Genomic DNA, 19,437 nt, shown 5'->3' with positions numbered 1-19,437 from the left:
GAGAAAAAAAACACATGTGTTTTGAATTTCATTCTCATAACTTATCATTGAAGGATTGGGTGTCTTATAGCAGAAAACTAACCGTGAGTGGCGCATGTAGTTAAGAGAGATCAGTCCTTACATCTGGAATGGAGGTTAGGGCTTTTTAGATGAGAGATCCAGCATCAGAGTATTCCCAGTATTCAACTTAACTTTTAAATCATTAAAAATGATGAAGCCATCTCCACAAAGTCAGGGGTTTATATACGAAAATCAAACACCATCTGCCATCTCTGATCAGAAGCAACAGCCATCAGGCCAGGGTTACCAAGGCAGAACAGGAAAAGCCATTAACTGCCAATCACTGCATCGATCGACAAGCCAGTCCACCACTACCACCCCCTCTCTACCCCCGCCCGCCCCTGCCCACAGAAACACACATACAGTTCATCAGCTTTTACTGTACTGTTTACACACATGCACAGACACACACACGTGCACATAGCCTTGCATAAACCACTATCTTTTTGTGCACCCGCACTGCGTGATGGGTAACATTTGGTCGAGTTTGTCTCTTTCCCGCTTGAACCGTGTTATCTTTTAAATTATCTCGAGTCTAGATTGCAGGATCAACATTCTGCTCGGTTTAGATAAAGGTTGTCTGACTTTTTTTTTTTTTCATTGGCTCAGTAAACCCAATGTGTTACTTGAAGGACAGTCGAGATGCCGTTAAAAAGATATTTCCTTGTGAGCATAGGTTTGTAATCTCCTCATTACCGAAATGCATCTCAGTAAAGTCCATTGCCCTGTCAAAACGAGAGTAGACACTCCATTCCGCCCGCTCTCTCTCCACATTTTTGGAGTCAACCCTCAGATAAAAAGGGAACTAATAGAGTCAGTGAAGGGCAAAAAGGGAAAAAAAAAGCAAGATTGATTTTTTTTTTCTCCTCCATTTTCAATGGTGTCGCTAGAACTGAGGGTCATTAGAAGAATATTTACCTACTTCCCAATTTAATAGAGATGCTGTATATCAGAGTGATCTGGATCAGAGGTCAGGGCAGGGGGGAGCAATTAAAGCGTATGGATCCAGAAGCTCCGGGCCTGTCCCATTGTGTGTGCTGCAGGCAGAAACAGATAGGTGAGCTAAAAGGGAGGCAGAGCCAATATGTATTGAACATGGCTGTATTAATTAATCGAGTGTTGTTACTGATGAACTAGTGATGCATTAGTCAGGGTCATGAATGCATATACCAAACACAGGCTTGTATTGACAGTTTTGTTCTTGATTGTGTACATACAATACGCTCAACTATTATACATCATTCCACACAAGTTAAACCAGTGACCATTAATACATACATTTTTACTAATTGTGCTGTCTTTTCTGTGACTTGCTTTGGTTAGGTCAGCCTTCTCTGGGGCCACACAATAGCCAGAGACAGAGCAGATATGATGGATGTGGCCTGGGGCCTATGCGCTCGCTCTGCATCTGCGGTGGCCTCATCCACACATCAGCCACGGGGAGAGGGAGGGAACACAGTGGGGAGGGAGGAGAAGGAGGGCAGAGATACAAACCAGACCAGCCATTTTCCTCGTTCCGCTCATAAATATTTGTGTGGCTGATTTATAAACAGTGGAGCAAGAGGAGAGATCAAAGTGAACTGTAACGCTTATATAAAACTGAGGCTTTTTCACGACACTGCCCTACACACCATGCCCGTGCCTATTAAAGACAAAGCTATATATCAGGAGGCATATTGGCAAGAGTACTGAATGGCCACTCACACTTTAGAGCTCGGTCTTCCCCCAGTTGTGAGTCAAGTTCTCATAGTACAACCTTCCAAGGCTCTCAAACACCAGTTAAAGGCCATCAATACGTGTTACAGCCAAAACTCAGCCTACTCTCAGCCTGTGTAAACTCCCCTCGAGGTCAGCGGCTTCTTAGGTGGATTTTAAATGGCTCCAGTAATGCCAGGCGGCCATATTAAAACACAGCAATGCAGCGAAGAGTCACCGTGTCCTGGTGGTGGTAGAGCCGTGTTCGTCACAGTGGTAGACAGCTGCACATGCTGATTCAGGCGACCAGCTGGTCAGACGCAACACAAAGGCCAAGCCTCCTGTACGGCAGATAGGAGGGATTAGGGTGGGGTGAAACCGTGTGTGTGTACTGTATCTGTGCGTGTGCAGGAGTAGAGCGCTGGCCTCATGTGTCCAAACACCGACAGAGAGAGACATTCACAGCTATAGCACTCAGCTAGGATCAGAGCAGACATTCCACACCTCCACGCCATGTTTACCTCGTGCCCCCCCCCCCAGTCATACACATACACACATATATCTCCCGTCCTACCCCAGTCCACCACCCCTACCACTCGTTCTCAGCCTGTGGGGGAGCAAGAGGTACTCGCCTCTGTTTCTGGCCTTCTCCCTGATTGAGAACGTTTATAGCTGGCAGATGCAGAGGAGCGCCATGAAGATTCTCTGACCTCCGTGGGAGGGAGAATAGAACGGGTAATGGGAGAGAAGAGAAGGCCTGTTTCAGTGAAGACCCCCCCCCCCCCTTTGTCCACCAGCGGGACAGGCTGTGCTCAGCATGGTGAGGCCTGGGAGAGCTGCTGCTAAACAGCCCGTCTCTCTGTCAGTCTGTCTACGCGCGAGTGCCTGGAGACATCTGGTTCTCTCGCTGTGGGAACACAGTGGCATTATTTTTTCAGGGCCGTCACCTAGCGCTTACATAACACACAAGTGCAGGTTTTTGTACACCTGGATGGTCATTTTTTATAATTGGCTTCTGAATTATGTGGCAATAACTAAAGGCAGATTATTTTACTGCATGTGTGGCACATCTGTACAATCCAGATCTGTTTCCATAGTCATATGAGGACATTATGCTATCCTCAAGCACCTCTTGTCTTTTATGTTGCCACCCTCTCAAAATTCTGTTGCATATATTGTATACGGCTTGTGAGTTTGATCAGGTAGGCAGGCATTGTAGGAGGGTTTGAGAGAGAGAGTAGACTGCAGATTGTCTTACCCCTGGTGTGTCTGAGTTTCTGTGCGGGGAGTTCAAAGTCCTGCTGAACATCAGAGAGCTGATGCTGAGTGAGGCTGACTAGCTGCAGCCTGTGGTCTGGGAGGGGTTACTGAATTATTACTGATGGTTTCAGGGGTAACTGTCCGACCACAGGACTGGGGAATATTAATCATTTATTTGATTGTCCGCATGTGCTGATTAATCAATTTGAGTAGGATCTGCAGGATTAACTACCCTATTATTCCCCTGTAAGAACAGATAAGAGATAAGACTTTAAAATATCATATTCCATTTATCATTTATTTTTAGGTCCCTGCTGATGAGGGTGAAATAAAAACTGAGGTGAGATTAGGCAGAACAGCAACATGGGGAAAGCGTTGGGGGAGGAGGATAAGAGAAAGGAGGGATGAGGAGAGAGAAAAAAATCTCTTAACTGCAGATTTTAGTACTTCAGAAGATGGGGGAAAAGATACAGCTTTGTATTTCTTCAAACATGGCACAGAAACCAAGTTGTGCAGCAGGGAGTGAGAGAGCAGAGAGACAAGGGGGGCGGAGAGAGAAGAGTAAGGGGAAGTTGATGGGAAAGTGATAGCTGTCTCCACCTGGAGTATAGCCTGAGCTGTGCGTTAGGAGGGAAAGGCAAAGCAAGGGAAAGGAGGGAGCTTCTACTGCTGACTCCTTTACTCTACTCTTTTATAGGTAAGTTTGTCTCTCATACCAAGTACAGCTAGCTAAACTGATCCAACAATGGCACAATTCCTGTTTACCCCACTCACTATCTATTCAGTCTATAAATTCTCAATCTGCCAGCTGTTTAATGTGCTATGTCATGTGGTAATGCCTTTGATTCCAACATGCCTCCGTTTGTAAATACAAGAGGCACTCAAAAGGCTGTGGTTTCTTTACAAGCATGGCGCCCCCGGCGCTTTGGTTGGGAATGCACTGAGAGAGAGAAGGATTGAAAGAGTAAGGGAGGGAGCGAGAGGTGGTTAGAAACTGTATACACTTCCCGTTGCTCTTCTGCCAACCCCTTTCCCTGCTGCCTCTGGTTGCGCAGGCAGCCAGTGAGTGAGAAATGTGAGAGGGAGGAGTATATCCTCTCTCCTGACTGAACACAGCACCGTAATTATGCACTTTTCAGCAGGTTTTACCTTTAACACTTTCCTCCCGGGTTTGAGATTAGTGCTCACCATGCTTGATTTACTGCACAATTACTGAACAAGAGCTCTATCTAATCAATAAACAGGAAGGGGAAAAGTGGTAGGCTTTGAAGTATAGTTTGAGATTTTTTGCACGATTGAGCAGTGTATATGGTGTAGCCAGTAAGGGCAGCTTGGCTGTGATGCCAGCCTGTGAAATATCTATTATATCAGGCACGCCTCTTTGCTTTACCAGCTCTCTAAGCCTCTTTACTGTGCTGAACTACTGGAGTGGAAAATGACATCTTTTTTTCTGACCACTGCTTAACACAGAGGTCAGCAACAAATTGTCTAATAAGGACATTCCCCCAAAACATTAGATTAAAATCACAAGTTGTCCAATAAAAGTGGGGCTTAATGTGATCTTATAACTTGCGTGCACAAGTTACATGAGAAGGGATATAAAGCACTCTTGTGTGGTAGCTTGCTATGCCCTGTATTAAATGTCCCCAAATGGGCAGCCAGCACAATGACCTCCACGATGACACTTGCTAATGGCATGAGCAGTTATTTTAGGAAGCTCCAGTGACCGGCCATCACAAGTCTTTCTGGGGCTTTGTAAAGCTTTTTGCCAGCATGAGCAAAGCAATAAGCCTCTCCCAATTAGTCTGGTCTGTGTTTGATTTTTAGTGATGACAACTATATCTCAGCTGCAATTATGCTGCACTGGGAATGATGAGGGTTTATGTTATTGATCCTCAATTGATCACCCTGATCAATGAGCACTTTTGTTTCCTTTTTTTTATGGAAAGCGGAGTTATGTCTTTTTCTTTGGCTAATGAGCGGGCCTGACTAAATGATCCTGTGAAGAAATCTGTGTTAGCGAGGCACATGTGTGTTAGTGATAGAGTTGGTTATGCTCTTGGGAAGGAGGGGGCACTGCATGGAGCAATGTCCTTCAAAAGCATCTCCCTGTGGGCATAGGTCAAAGGCTACAGGTCTTATATAGAAAAAAGAAACAAAAAAAGTCCTTATGAGGGAAGGCAACAACTGGGTCTTTCTGCCTTGTAATAATAGGCTCTAATTCAAAATGGTAATGGCTAAAAGACTTCTTAGACTAGACTTCTTCTCTACTAAAGAATGAACAGGAGAGATATGTATAGTAGTTTTTATTATTGTGCAAAGACCTTGACATTTTACATTATGGAAGCAATAGTATTTTTCATCACACTTTAAATGTTAACTTTTTATCTCCAGTTTATAACACCAAAAGTGCAATGTCAGGGTTATGGAAGAGTCGACAGGTGAAGCTGGTGGGTGTTTGGTGTGTGAATCGCTTGGAGAACCCTCAGCCGCAGTTTCACTCCAACAAGGCACTTCATGTTCCATGCAAATAAGCCCACATATAGACCCACTCTGTATATTCACCTCCACTCAACCCCACTCATTAATTTTCATTTTAAGAAGAGGACCTCTCAAAGGCCATGTTGCTCCTTTTGTCGGCACAGTGCTTCTAATAAAGATAGCAGTGTAAGACTGGGTTAAATATTGACACTGGCTGAGCACATCATCACTGTTCTTAATTAGCTTGGTGTCTCTGGAAAGCTTCTGCGAGGGCAGTGCATGAACAACTAAACATTTCCCCTTGCGAGATCTCAAACCCCCTCTCCCCAAAACACATTGCTATGAATTTTACATAAAAAGGATACAGGATATTCAGAAAACATACAGTGTTACAGCTATGACAGCCTTATTGCGTAGCCTGAAGCAGCAACCAATTATGTGGTAATGAAATATTTACACTACCAAACTGAGAACGCCAGGGGTGAAAGCTAGATAATACAAGCCAGAGGAGACTGTATTCTGTGTCTCCTCTCTGCCGTTACGTCAGCGAAAAGGTGGAACAGGAGATCAGCTAATGACAATAGGCTTAGAAGCCATAGCGTGGGCAGACCTGCAGTTCAGTAAGCATGGCTTTTGGTCATACCTACTGCTGTGGGCACTTTTAAGGACTTTTTTAGGGTCACAGTCAATAATGGAAGAAGTATTCAGATCCTTTGCTTCAGTAAAAGTACTAATAACACACATTGAAAATGCTCTGTTAGAAGTAAAAGTCCTGTATTGAAAATGGTATTTAAGTAAAAGAAAGTCTAATCAGAAAATTTACTAAAAAAAAAAAAAAAACCTAACTAACTACAAAAAACTCACACCCAAAAAACTCAAAATTATTTAAATAAAAGAAAAGAAAACACCCAAAAGAACTCAAAATTAGAAAAAGGGAAGAAAAAAACACCCCCAAAAATATTAAAAAATAAATTAATAAAAGATAAAGAGCATTAAAAAAAAAAACGAAAGAAAAAAGAAAAAAAACAGCCCCCAAACTCAAGCAAGAACAATAGAAAACAGAATTGGCAATTAATTTTCTGTGAATCAACTGGATTGATCAATCAACTTATAGTGTCAGCTGTACTTGTATTAACTGTTTGGTAATATAATTTATAACAAAACATCATAATTTATAAACCCTTCTTATGTTTTTTATACAGAAATCTTAATTTGTAATGTATTTTAAGGTGTCAGATAAATGTTGTGAAGTGAAACGTACAGTATTTCCCTCTGTAAAGTAGCATGAAGAGAAAATACTCAAGTAAAGTACCTCAAATTCATACTTAAGTACAGTGATGGTACTTGGTAACATTCCACCACTGGCCGCAGGAGCCCACCAGGGGGGACGAGGACACATAATCATAACACTGACTCTCTAAAAAGCTGTGTTATACATGAGAAGTTTTACTTCCGGAGTCCTTTTGACTTCTGATGGCTACTCCCTCTCAATAATATAGCAATGAATCTGCATTCACGGCAGAGTGTGATGTTTGTTCTTGAGGACTAATTGTGTTTGGGTAATGTTCCTGCTCTGAATTTAATTCTCACTGAGTGCATTAATCATTACAAGTGGTGTTTGCCTGTATCTTAATCCAGCACCCTGCTATCCCTCGACCCCCCCTCTTACGGGGCTCTTTCACCATCGTCCTCTTCAAACTTTTTTTCATCCTTTGCCTCCTTCTAGCAAGCTCATTGCTGCCTTCGTTTGTGGCAGCTCCACAAGGCCACGCTGCCATTGTCAGGCTTGCAAGTGACAAATGAGCGGCAGTGAGGTGTTGGAGACTTTTGTCAGCTGTGTGGGTGCAGAGCCGCCTCTGCCTTTAACCTACTAACACATCAGTAACCTACAGTGCAGATCTAGGTAGTCAGTCATCTTGTTCTTATCCTGTATGCACACTTCCATTAGCAGCCCTATATAGCTCCTTTTAGACAACCAGTTTGGTGCCTTTTATACATTCCTGAGATTTTCCTCTAAATCACATGCAAGTCATGGATGTACAAGATGTTTCTATGTGATTGATAGCTTAACAGGTGTTGCTGTGGTTTGCATTGCAAACACTAAGCCCTAACACAAAGCATCTGAAAAGAGCTGCAAAAACGTGGGCCATAGTGCAAAGAACAGGAATAGGGGTGTTGCGCTTGCACTTTGCTTAAAAAAGTATAGTGGAAGCTCTCTGAGGTCCCTTTCACTTCTTAAAGGTGCAAAATGGTTTAATCCACCTCTGCAATAGAATTCTTCTCTAAACAAAGCAAGAGCAGAGTGATGCTGGTTGTGCTGCTGGAGCACCATCGTACACTGCCATGTCTTTCCACAAAATAGTTGAAATCGGGGTTCCAAAAACAGAAAATAAAGAAATGGAAAAACTGACTTTGTAAAACAAAATTTCTAAATGTGCGTGAGAGAGACATGGATCATGAAACGGAAGGCAGGGGGGCCACAGAGACGGCTCATGCATAGGGCTCAAAATCTGGTGCTACACCCTGCACAGGAGTACAGGACTTGTTAAACTGGCTGTGATTCAGATTTAAATCTAGCATTGTGGCCCAATTTCTGAGCCAGAGGGCAGGGAGTGGTTTTCAAAGTTATATTAGTTTCCTCTGGATGCAGTCATCTTGTCTGAATGTGAAGAATACTCAGATACTGGGTTGGACTTTTTTAGTTGCTGCTGTAGGTTATGGATAATGTAGTTTCATAGATTTTCGCGGATCTTTTTTTTTTTTTTTGGCACCATCACAGCTAAAAGCCCTGTTATACACACAACCTGTTATTTTTCTCCCTAATATCGTGAGTTATTATTGTGATAGGAGTGTTAGTAAAACACTGCTGCAATGAGCTATAATGCAAACTCAAAATCTGAACCTCTCAGCCTGCTTTGCACCTCTGGTTTTGTTCATATGAAAATAAAAAATGTTCTTCCCCTGCTCTGTACAAGTAATTATTGTCACCACTGTCCAAAATGGAGGGTTGTGATGTTGACACAGTGCTCTGGGTAATGGAGAGAAGGGCCAGGGCAGGTCCTGATTTGCCCCATTCAGCTTCCAGATGGTACCTTGCCAGTACACATGTCATCAAGTGTCTGTAACAGTTGTTTGGGTACCCCCATGGCTCCACCCTGCTCTCGCCTCCTGCAGGCAGACTTATTGTACTGCAATTTTGGCAAGCTCCTCCCAGCATGGCTTTCATAAAAGCACCAGGAGGTTAAGCTGTTAATTAGCTACTGAAAGAGGAGGCCAACAGCTTGCTGTTAATTTGCTTTACTCTTTTTTTCTTATTTGTGGATTGACATCATTTCCTCCCTGTTTTTGAGTCATCGCTGTGTGTCACAAAAGCAGGACCGAGCTCATTAAGAAGGGGGGAAATGTGTTTATCTAGCTACGATTACAAGTGCACATTATGTATGTATAGCCATGCTTATCCAAATGTTCTTAATGAGAGAGACCCTGGACGCCAGTGTGGGGCTCCTGTGGGCATAGGCCCAGGCTCGTTATCACCACACAGGGCATTGATCTCTCTACCGCCCGCTTGCTTATCCTCCTCCTCTCCCCCTTTCAAAGACAGTGACTCGCACATGAATTATGTGGACACATTGATCAACTGATTGAGAGCTATTGTTTAGAGCCCAGGGTCATTATTGAAGGAAGGATTACCCAACTCTTGTTTTGTGCGTGTGTATGGCAGAGTGTATTACTCAGCTCCTTGTCACCACACATACTCCCCCTAGCTCACCTTAGATTTGCAACAGCTACACAAATGTGCACACGCGTACACACACACACACATCGAGCACATACAGCAGCCTACACAATCAACATGGCCCAAACGACTGCCTGCATTGATTGCCTTCCCTCCGCAATTATGTTCCCATTGTTTACTTTCTAGCATCTTACTCATTCAAACGGAATTCAATAATTATTGCTTTATTTAATGTTAAAGTAAGTGAGAGTGGTGGGTGTGGAGCACCAGTAGCTGTATTGTCTTTAAGTGTCTCTATGACCCCTCCCCGGCTACTTTGTTTCATAGGCCTGTGTTAAGTCATCCTCTCCAAGGACACCTACAGCGATCCATCTTTACCTCACCGGCCTCCCTTACGACACTGAGGTCCGTTTTGTTTCTCTCTTCCCTCCCAGAGACAAATATGCGGCCTGTTTTTACTCACCGGTAGTGATGGATCATTTCTACAGCGAGGCAGTAGAGGAAGCAACTTAGCACATTATGGGGTTTGAGACAGAGGGACAGGATGTGGCGGAGGGGTGGCAGAGATTAGGATGAGTAAAAGAGAAGAAAGGACACGGTTGGGGATGAGGTTCAGGAAGCAGTAGGTAGGATGTTCGAGCCTGGAATACACAGTCCCCTTAAGCCACAACCTAACTTTTAGGCATGTTGCAGCTTGCAGTGGCTAATTCAAAGCAGCCACCGCACTTGGCACACAGTGGGGCCTCTGTGGTTGGAGCTGTTGTTCGTGCTGCTGGCAGACAGGGAAACACAGGCCAAACTGCGAGCACTCGCTGACTCCAGTCACTCCGCTTTGCTTTACTAAATAACCTGCTTACGTTCCAGGGGAATCCCAGAGTGCAGATTTATGAGAATCAAGTCCCCAGCAAACCTCGGCACATGTACAAATACGCTGCAGCTGGGAAGAAAGGGGTCATTAAAATAAAATATTTTCATTTTCTAGACCCTAACCCCAAACTTAATTCTTATCATAAGAATATATATATTTCAAATTTAACTTAATCCTGATTTATAACATTCATAATTAGGCAGCAACTACTTTTCAGTTCTCTTTTGGATGCAACAGGGCTATAAGAAATACACATATACTCTACAGTACATGCATACTGTGGTTGTCAAACAGCGATTAAGCCACACAGGGGTGTTTTCTTTCCCTTTAGCCATGGTGTGTTTTTCAACCCAGCAGCAGCATTACATTGTCTCCCTTCAAAGTGAAATACAGTGACCTCACAGGTTATGATCGCTGCTATGACATCACTGCTTTTGAAAAACAAAGGTGCTGCTTGTCTTATTCTAACACGTCTCAAGCCGAGAACTAGTTTGTGCATTTTCTCCTCTGCTGATACAGAAAACTCTTACCTTTGTGATTTTAGAAGATAAAATCCTCACATTCATGTAAGGAGACAGGTCTGCTCTATTGCAGTGCATTGCGTGGCATCAGGTGTGAATTGCAGTTTTCTATCCCGTGTAAGCCTCCCCATGGCACACATGCATACACACACACTCAGACACCAGCTTTTAGTGCTGAGAATAGAGGGGGGGGGGCAGTTACAAAGCAATATCCAGGCAGATACTCACTGGCTCTCTCATAGAGGGAATTTGGCAGCTCTCTTAGAATTGATAGCTATTTAGCTCACAGATAGTCATCTGTTTTAATGCATTAATTTTGTATTAACAGCACTGCCAAATTTAATGGTGGAAATTAGGGTATGATCGTAATGGTATGTGGCTGTGTGTGTGTGTGAGTCTGTGCGTGCATGCATGCTTGTTTGTGTGTGTACACTTCTGATGTCTTTTTTTGTCTATATTATTGTACGTGTTTGCTGCGTGTACATGTTGTATTATACGGCTCCATTGGGAGCCATTCTTTGGAATTACCGGCTCTCTGTCTCCCTTCCACCCTTCCAGTAATACCCACCTCTATCTTGTGTTAGTTGGACTCTCTCAGCAACCACACTGTTTTGTGTTAAAGGTGCACTTTTACTTTGCATTTAAGTGGTTGGAAATGCAGATGTATGCAGTGCTCTGGGTGGGTGGTGAAACTGATACAGGCGTGCATTGCCCACTCATAGGGCAAGGTGCACTGTAGAGTTGTGTGAGAGAGGATGGGGTGGTGCCCACACCGCCCCTGTCCCTCTTTACCTGAAAAAGCACAGAGCACTGCTTCAGCCTCCACAGAAAGAGATAAGGTGCTCCATGGAAGAGAGAGGCTTGAAAAACCATGGTTGCATTTTTAAACTGTGAATATAACCACCGTGTAAAATGAAGCTTAAAACTGGGACTTTGGAAATCCAGATTGAAGGGGATTTCTCGAGTTAAATGTTATTTGGAACATCTTTTAACTGTTTTGTCTTTCTTTTAAAACACTGCACTATAAGTAAAGCATGACTGAAGCATTCATACCTGCAATCAATGTATCTTTGTGATCTTATCTGTTCAATCAGACCACACATACAGTCCATTCACATGCACACAGCATGCCTCCCATGCCCAATTGCAGTTGAGTACATCACTGCGTTCTAGGCGGTCACACATTTGTTCTTGCTCAGCTGAATCTCCTATATGACTGCTGTAAATTCCCAGACAGTTCAGTGGTATTGAATTCATGCCACTGACCCCACCAGCACCCCCCCCCCCCCCCTCCTGCCCCACAGCTCCCCTCCTGTTGGGGCCTTGATAGGGCGCTTACAAACCCCACAGCCGGGCCGACCAACTCCTCCCTGCTCAACATGACTTTTTCATTAAGCCGCCAAATTCCTGCACTCCAGTTGGAGGTGATTTATCAACCAGGGGCTTCATTGCAGGTTCATAGGAAACAGACGTAGGCCCTGTCTCCTGCATTATTATGTTTTACATTCAAAGTGTGTATGCATGCGTGTGTTTGTGAATCCAAGAGGGTGACGGACTGCGAGTGTACTGTGTCCATACTGTGTTTGTGCTCTTAGCTATAATCCTATGGATAATTCCTGTGGAATCCAGTGAGAATCCGTGTTAGATGGAGTCAGTGCGTGTGATGATCAGAGGGGGTTTGCACTCACGGACCAAGCTGTGCTTTTCTCCAAGGCACTATGGTATCATTTTGCCTCGGTCCTCCCTGGAATACTGAATGAACAGGGGGCCACCTCACTGATCACTCATTGGTTTGATCTCTTACCTCGTTCACTGACTCTAAAATGCCCCAGACTGCGTCGGGTCATGGCCAGTGCAGAGATGGTGAAAGTGGAGGTTTACAGGTGTAACCGTTTGACATTGTAGACAGAGCTATGGGGCAGGCAAAGTTTGGCTCTGTTGAGGCCATCTTCCTGGCCCGTCAGGTTTATAGTGAATTACGGCCGATTCAGGGGCAGGCGGTCTCAGGTTCACTCCTATATAAACCCTGTGCTTTTTATGGGAAACTATAAAACTCCCAGGATTTTTTCTCTACCTCTTGAGACTAGCTTTGAAGTTTCGGTCAGGTGCTGTCTTTTTTTTTTTTTTTTCTTAAACTTGTCTTCTTGTAGATTTTTTGAGCCTTGAGTCATTTGCAGCAAGAACTCTCTTTTTTTAATTCAAGACATCTGCTGTGAGTAAAAGCAGTTTGCATGATGGATTTGGTGTTATCTATAACTGAATCTGTCTCTCAGGTTTCTCTCTACCTTCGTTCTGATGCAATATTTGTGCATAGAGGAAAAAGGAGGAGGGCTCCCACAATATCCAGCAACACCTATTCATGACATCATGGATGGCTTAAAACGAGGCGAGAAAGGAGAGCACACAGAGACACAGAGCCTTTTACAATCACCTAATAACTCTATTACACTGAGCTGTGGGGCTCACAAAAAGGAGGGAAAAAAAAAACTCCTGTTCCTTTTCCTGGAAGCGGTGTCTTAATGCACATTTTAGGTGTAGAAGTGAGAAATATGAAACCAAAGAGAATGAAACACAATAGCTCAGAAAACCCCATAGCAATATTATAATATTGCCAGAAAATTAAACATTAGGAGAAAAGGACAAGAGCATTTTAGGGAAGCATAATATTGTTATGACTTTTTTTTCACCAGCCTGTCAACACCTGATTTAGATGTAATGTGGTTAAATGTCTAATGTTTCCATTGCTTTTACATTTTCCAGCCAGCAAAACAGGCCATCCACTGCAGAAGAGGGTTGTTCAGTTTGTTCTTGATAAATGTGCAGTTTTTTAACCTTTATCAAAGGTTAAGCCTGATGTATAAATAGGGAGGTTTGTAGTCTTTAAATGCATATTTGGCAATAAAAGCTGACTGAAAATACTGACTGGATCCAACTTAGAAGGGATAGTTCAAATTTTTGGTGGTGGGGTTGCATTAGGTACTTATTCATGGTCAGTATATTACAGACAGTAGATATCAGTCAGCACATTGCCAGTTTAGAGAAGCAGCTGCTGTCAGAGATGGAAGCTTAGTAATCTCCACCTAAAAAACGGTTCCACCTTAAATAATCAATATCAGTTTAAGTGTACGCTACTTTAGGATATTTTAACTGCTTCACCTTGCTGTCAGACTGATTTCAAACAGAAAAATAAAGACAGACCCCATTGAGAAAAACAGTGATTTAAAATTGCTCAAACACAGGAGCAGCTGGTCTACCGCTGCCTTGAACAATTATTTTATTTTTGCTGTTGTGTGATATTTGCATTGAAATGGCTTGATTTTGGATTTACCAAAGTCACACAATAATACAATCAAACTAACACATCAAAGCAGTGTTTGACCAGCAGCTCCCGTGTTCAGCAAACGAATATTTCTGTTTTAGTCAATGGAGTCTGGTAACTTTGACAAGAGCATAAATGGGGAACTGAAGCTGTTAACACTTTTTCATCAGTTTGGGATGTTTGACAGTAAGTTAAATGGGTGAAAAAACTCTCAATATAACATACATTTACACTGATATTGATTTTTTTAGGTGGGATTTTTTGGGGGGCTAAAATACATTTTGATCCCCATCCACAGTAGTACATTGCTTAGCTTCCATGTGGGACTCCGGCCTGCTTCTCCAAACTGGGGGCCTGACGTTTACTGTAGGTAATACACTGACTTTTGATAAGTACAACCCACTTCAAAAAATCAGAGCTGTCCCTTTAATCACTAGGTTTCAGCACTGTTAATGATTTGAGTGACTGGCTTTTTCTTTCTGCAGGTTAATATTAATCAGCGCATGTGCATCCAGAAGGGATAGATGGTATTATTTAATTCAACATTAACTGTTTAAGTGGTGTTTTATTTAAGCATTAAAAGCTTTTACAGAATCTATGTTCATCCAAAATATTTTGCTGGGCATAGATATCATAACATATTCCAGTATACAATACATTTTTGTTCTCTCAGCACACCTCGCAGGAGACATGGGCGCCAAGAAGATTAGAGGAAAACTTTTGGTGATTGACATTGATTACAGCCGCAGAAATCCACAGTGATACTCTGGAGTTTGATATTCGGAGCAGCACATGACACAAGTGGCCATACTGAGTCTGGGGCTTTTATTGTAAACATGCAGAAACAATCAGTGTGACGCTTTAGGATAGTGGTCAATAACTCTGTTGCTCACACCAGGCCCAGCCATATTGTGTTGGCCTTGCATCATTGATTGAGCCATGCAGGAGGTAATTAGATTGGAGCTTTGTGGTGTGACAAGAGGTTGTGGTGGTATGGTGTCACTACGGGGCGTTAGGCATGTTGTGACGCTGCAGAGGGTGGGCTGAAGGCTGGACCAGGCCTGCTGTTGTCTTGGAGGAAGTGCTGGGGTTGACAGGTCAATACTAGTGCTGATTTGCCGTCCTCTGAAGGTTGTCCTCCTGTTGTGGAATGTTCCAGTTTCTCTCCGAGTGTACTAAATCCCCCTCCTGCCTCAGCACCGGCTGACTTTGCCTCTCTTTCTCTATGAGAGAGCGCGGATTTAACTCACCATGATCAATATTTAGTATCCCATGCGTGAAACAAGCAGATGTTTGGAGTTTCCTTTTCAGAGACGGGAGGCTTCTGTTGAGTGAAGGGGATCAATGCTCCCTTCCGTCTGTGAGGCTGTAGACCCACGGCTTCTGAAGGGTGGCTGATGTGATTCCTGCCCACCCTTGGGCCCCTGAGATTTGCGTGCCTCCCAGGCCTCTCCTGTCCTGTTAGCCCACTGATACAGACACTCACGCAGACAAAGTGCGCAGTCCAAACAGTTGTCCTGAAGTGGAAGAGGTCTGGATGTTAAACAACAGGGCTGTGATTGGGAATTGATTTGTTCATTTGCCAACTGTTTGAGTGAAAGTGAGTCGGTGGTGCCTAGCCAGCTATCTGCCATCTACAATAACCTCTCTCTCGCTCTTTCTCTCTCTCTCTCTCTCTCTCTCTTTCCCCGTGTTCCTTTCTGTCTCTCGCTCTCTCTTGCTCTCCATTCCCTCCCACAGCACCTGCAGCAGCACGAAAACGCGGTGGAGGGTGATGCCTGCTACTACCATTGTGTGCTGTGTAACTACTCGACCAAGGCCAAGCTCAACCTGATCCAGCATGTGCGCTCCATGAAGCACCAGCGCAGCGAGAGCCTCAGGAAGCTTCAGCGCTTGCAGAAGGGCCTGCCAGAGGAGGAGGAGGACCTCAGCTCCATCTTCACCATCCGCAAATGCCCTTCTTCAGATACAGGTCAGAACCTGCCTCTGTGGCCCTTTTCTTAGTTTCTCTTTATGTGTCTGTCTTCCTTTTAGTCTCTTGATCTCTCTACCTCTGCTGCTCTGTCTCTTGTACACATAAACACACAATCATCCGCTCCACTGATATGCCTGAGTTGTCAAAATGTGTGTTTTCAGTTTGTCACTGTCTTCATTTTACATTTATCTTTCAATAGAAGTGTTTTTTGTGATACAGCCGTAAATGAAATGCAAAAGTATTAAGCTCAAATGGACATTACTAGTTTCAAATAGGATGAATACTACTAAATAGGGCTGTGCCCGACTCAGAATTTTGTCAGTCGAATCAGATTTATTCATTAAATCTAAATATTCAGCGTTTCTTTTTCTTTTTCGTAATAAGTTTTAGAGTTTGAACGGTGCTCAGTGGGACGTTCAGTGTGACAGTGACAATCATGTAATATAGTTAACAAGCTAACAGAAGATCACAAATGCGCAACATTTTTTTCTGACACTAGATATTTAAAACAAGCCAAGAGACTGTGTTGTATTAAGTTGCTGTGAGCTGTAATAAATTCACCACTTCTAAGCAGAAGAGACAAGATAATGTTATCTTAGAGCCTTATGGTGCAGAGTGTCTCTTCCTCTGTGCCGCTGCATTGTGTCCGCTGCAGCCTTTACCAAATGGAAGCATAGAAGTCAAGACCATGTACTATGCAGCAAAGTCTAGGGACCAAAACGTCCCCAGAAGTTCACTGACTAGAATAAACGACTGCTCTATCTCAGTCGACTGATTAGTCTCCGACTGATGATTCAGATCTCCAACTTTCTTGGGTCAGCCTTACCACTAAGTATTACTTTTATCCTTACAGAGCTGAGTAAAACTGTAAAATAAAAAAGACAAGGTGTCTCCCCTCAAAGATTAAATTAAAAGCAACATACCTGGGAGTTATGTCTTTTAATCTGATTTGAACGACTTTATTTTTCGAATGTATTTTGGATATTGATATGATTTTAGCAACATATCATTTACACAAAAATATCCCTGCCTTCAGCAGTGAAAGCAGAGATCCCTGCTAATGGGAGCTGTCCCTTTTTTAGCTATCAAAGACATATTGAGACAGAGCATTACGGCCAGAGAAGGAGGAGCTGAACAACAGCAGCAGCTGCAACAACAACAAGAACACCACAAAACAGACACAGCTCCAACAACAGTAGCACGACTGAAACAAAGTGCCTCGGCTGCTCATTTATTACGGACTGATTAGGAAGAGTGAGCTGTGGTCAATTAACACTCTTTCTTAGCAGAGATTTGGTTTTCCAATCACTTTAACTCCTGTGCCCTGACAAAGGGGCTCTATTGTGTGTCCCTCCAAGAGGGAGCCATTACTTCCCTCGCACACATACTCGCTGTCTGTGTTATGCAGGGGGAAAAAAAGGCCAGCCTGTGAAGATGCTTTGTTCCAAGGAGGCAGGGATAATGAAGCCAGCGGCCGGGAAATTGCGCAAAAGGCAGTCACAGATCTGAAGCAAATCATTAGAGAACATATTTAGCTGAGCAATTAGGGACAATTAAGCTTTCTGCTCGCTGCACTCCAAATATGTTAATGACTACAGTACAGTGGACAGCGAACATGCAAAGGCAAGAGGAAGGGCCATTTAGGTTAAAAGGGTTGGGGGGTAGGGAATTTACTTTTGTGTGTTCAGGCAGGAGGAGTTGTTGTGCTGTTTGCAAATAGATGTGCTTTTCTCCCTTTTTCTTTATAGCGGATGTTGTGTTTATCAATCCCCTTTTTTATCTCGTTTAACCTTTGATGTGCTAGATGCCCGTGTTTATGCCAGGGTGAGAGATCCGAGCTTTAGGTTAGGTAATGGGCCCCTGCAGTGGGGCTGTGTGTGGGTAGTATCATTACACAGAGAGACACACACATAGACGGCAGTTACTCCCCTGCAGAGCTTCATCAAATTACAATAACCCGCACTTACTTGAGCAGACCACTAGTATCTAACAAAATGGAAAAGGGTGCTTTTTGTTTTACTAATTATAAGCCCTCATAGGGAGAATTCATTCTGCTCTTTAACAATGAGCTGCAGACAGATAAGCATATAAACACAAGATTATGACCCATTGTTATTTCGATCATTGTTTTCTATCCAACACTACCTCCTTTTGTATCTTTCTAGTGCGCAAGAAAAAGCATCTTGATCAAGTTACTTCAGTAATCATCATACCTCTTTGTCTGTAATCATAAACCTTAAAATTGCTGACTCCACACCTCTCATTTATACTATTTCACACCCCAGATGCGTTGTCCCAACAGCCTCAGCTGTACCGGTCCACCTCGCAGCCTCACCCCTGCACTAGGGCTGAACCATTCCCTCCCAGTGTAATATTTAATTTCCTCTTCGCTAGCTCTTCTGTGGCACAGGACTCTTTTTTGTGGTTGAGGCAGAGTTGCTAAAGTGCTGGAACGTTCCCTGGCTTGTTAAAACAAAGTTGCCCCTGGATTTCTGGGTCACCTAGACAGTAATTCCCTTGCCTGCTGCTGTTCTGTGATCCTGCGAGTGGTTCTCTGCCGGCGTTAGGTGCTAGGTTTGTAGCCTGCCCAGGATTTTTTTTTTGCAAAACATATGAAGCCTTCTTCCCCCCTCCAAAAAATGTAACGCTTTACAATGTTACATATTAATGCATCTTATGTTGATGCATGTGGGATTCGTTGCCACATATCTCCTCTGGGCTGGATGTCCAGGGAGAGCAAGGGCAGCAGATTTGAGGTTTCTTTCCAATTAGACTAACACAGGGATAAAAGGCTTGCATTGTTTTAATTCTTGCTCATACTGAAAATGTGCTGCTTAGGCATGTTGCTCTGTGGCCCCGCCTCCATTTGTCTTTTTTAACCCTTTATCTGTGGGGAAACAAAGGGGGCCACAGAGGGACCCTGGCCCTACACAGCTGCCCTGTAAGCAGAGCTCACTGAATGAAGCTCAGCACTGACTTGAACCCATGTCTTCACCAGTGCTAGCCCTCTACTTTTAAAGGATAGCGACTCATTACCAGGTGGCAGGTAGACACAAAATATAGAAAAGAGAGACATGTATGTGACAGAGAAGGCGAGAGGGTGAATGTTAAAACTTCCGCGAAGCATTCACTTGTGAGGACAGCTGGTTTGACAGCAGGAGGACAAAATATATTTTAGGTTTAGTGGTTACAGAGAAAAGGTAAAACCGAATGTCATGTTGATGTCAAGTGTAGGGGTTAATGGTGACTGCTGACAGCGTAAAGCTCGAGATGTATGAGAGAGACCGATATATGGAGAATAAGAGGAAATTGTGAAAAATGGATGCAAAAGAAGTAGGGGAGACAATTTTGGGGGGCTTGCGTGTGAGAGCTAGTGTGACACTTGAGTGTATGATGACCCTATTTCGTATGAATGATGTTCACCAGGGCATATAACTCAATGACACATTGAGGTTTCTCATTTCTTAACATTTAATCGACTAAAGTTATTTTTTGAGCGTAGAACAGAATGAGATCATGCCT

The 19,437-nt window shown here is 43.4% G+C and overlaps 1 protein-coding gene across 4 annotated transcripts in view; it reads left to right on the top strand.

Moving 5' to 3' along the window:
* zfhx3b (zinc finger homeobox 3b) overlaps nucleotides 1-19,437 on the top strand; it is a 161,290-nt gene that overhangs the window by 81,789 nt on the left and 60,064 nt on the right. For all 4 annotated transcript variants that reach the window (XM_042489953.1, XM_042490018.1, XM_042490101.1 and 1 more), the window contains exon 5: nucleotides 15,681-15,912. In XM_042489953.1, coding sequence (XP_042345887.1) covers nucleotides 15,681-15,912 — 232 coding nt within the window. The remainder of the gene's footprint in view (nucleotides 1-15,680; nucleotides 15,913-19,437) is intronic.

The sequence above is a fragment of the Plectropomus leopardus genome, chromosome 1, assembly GCF_008729295.1.
Source record: "Plectropomus leopardus isolate mb chromosome 1, YSFRI_Pleo_2.0, whole genome shotgun sequence".
NCBI classification, from domain to species: Eukaryota; Metazoa; Chordata; class Actinopteri; order Perciformes; family Serranidae; genus Plectropomus; species Plectropomus leopardus.
The sequence above is the reverse complement of the archived record's forward strand: the minus strand, read 5'-3'. Positions and strand labels throughout refer to the sequence as shown.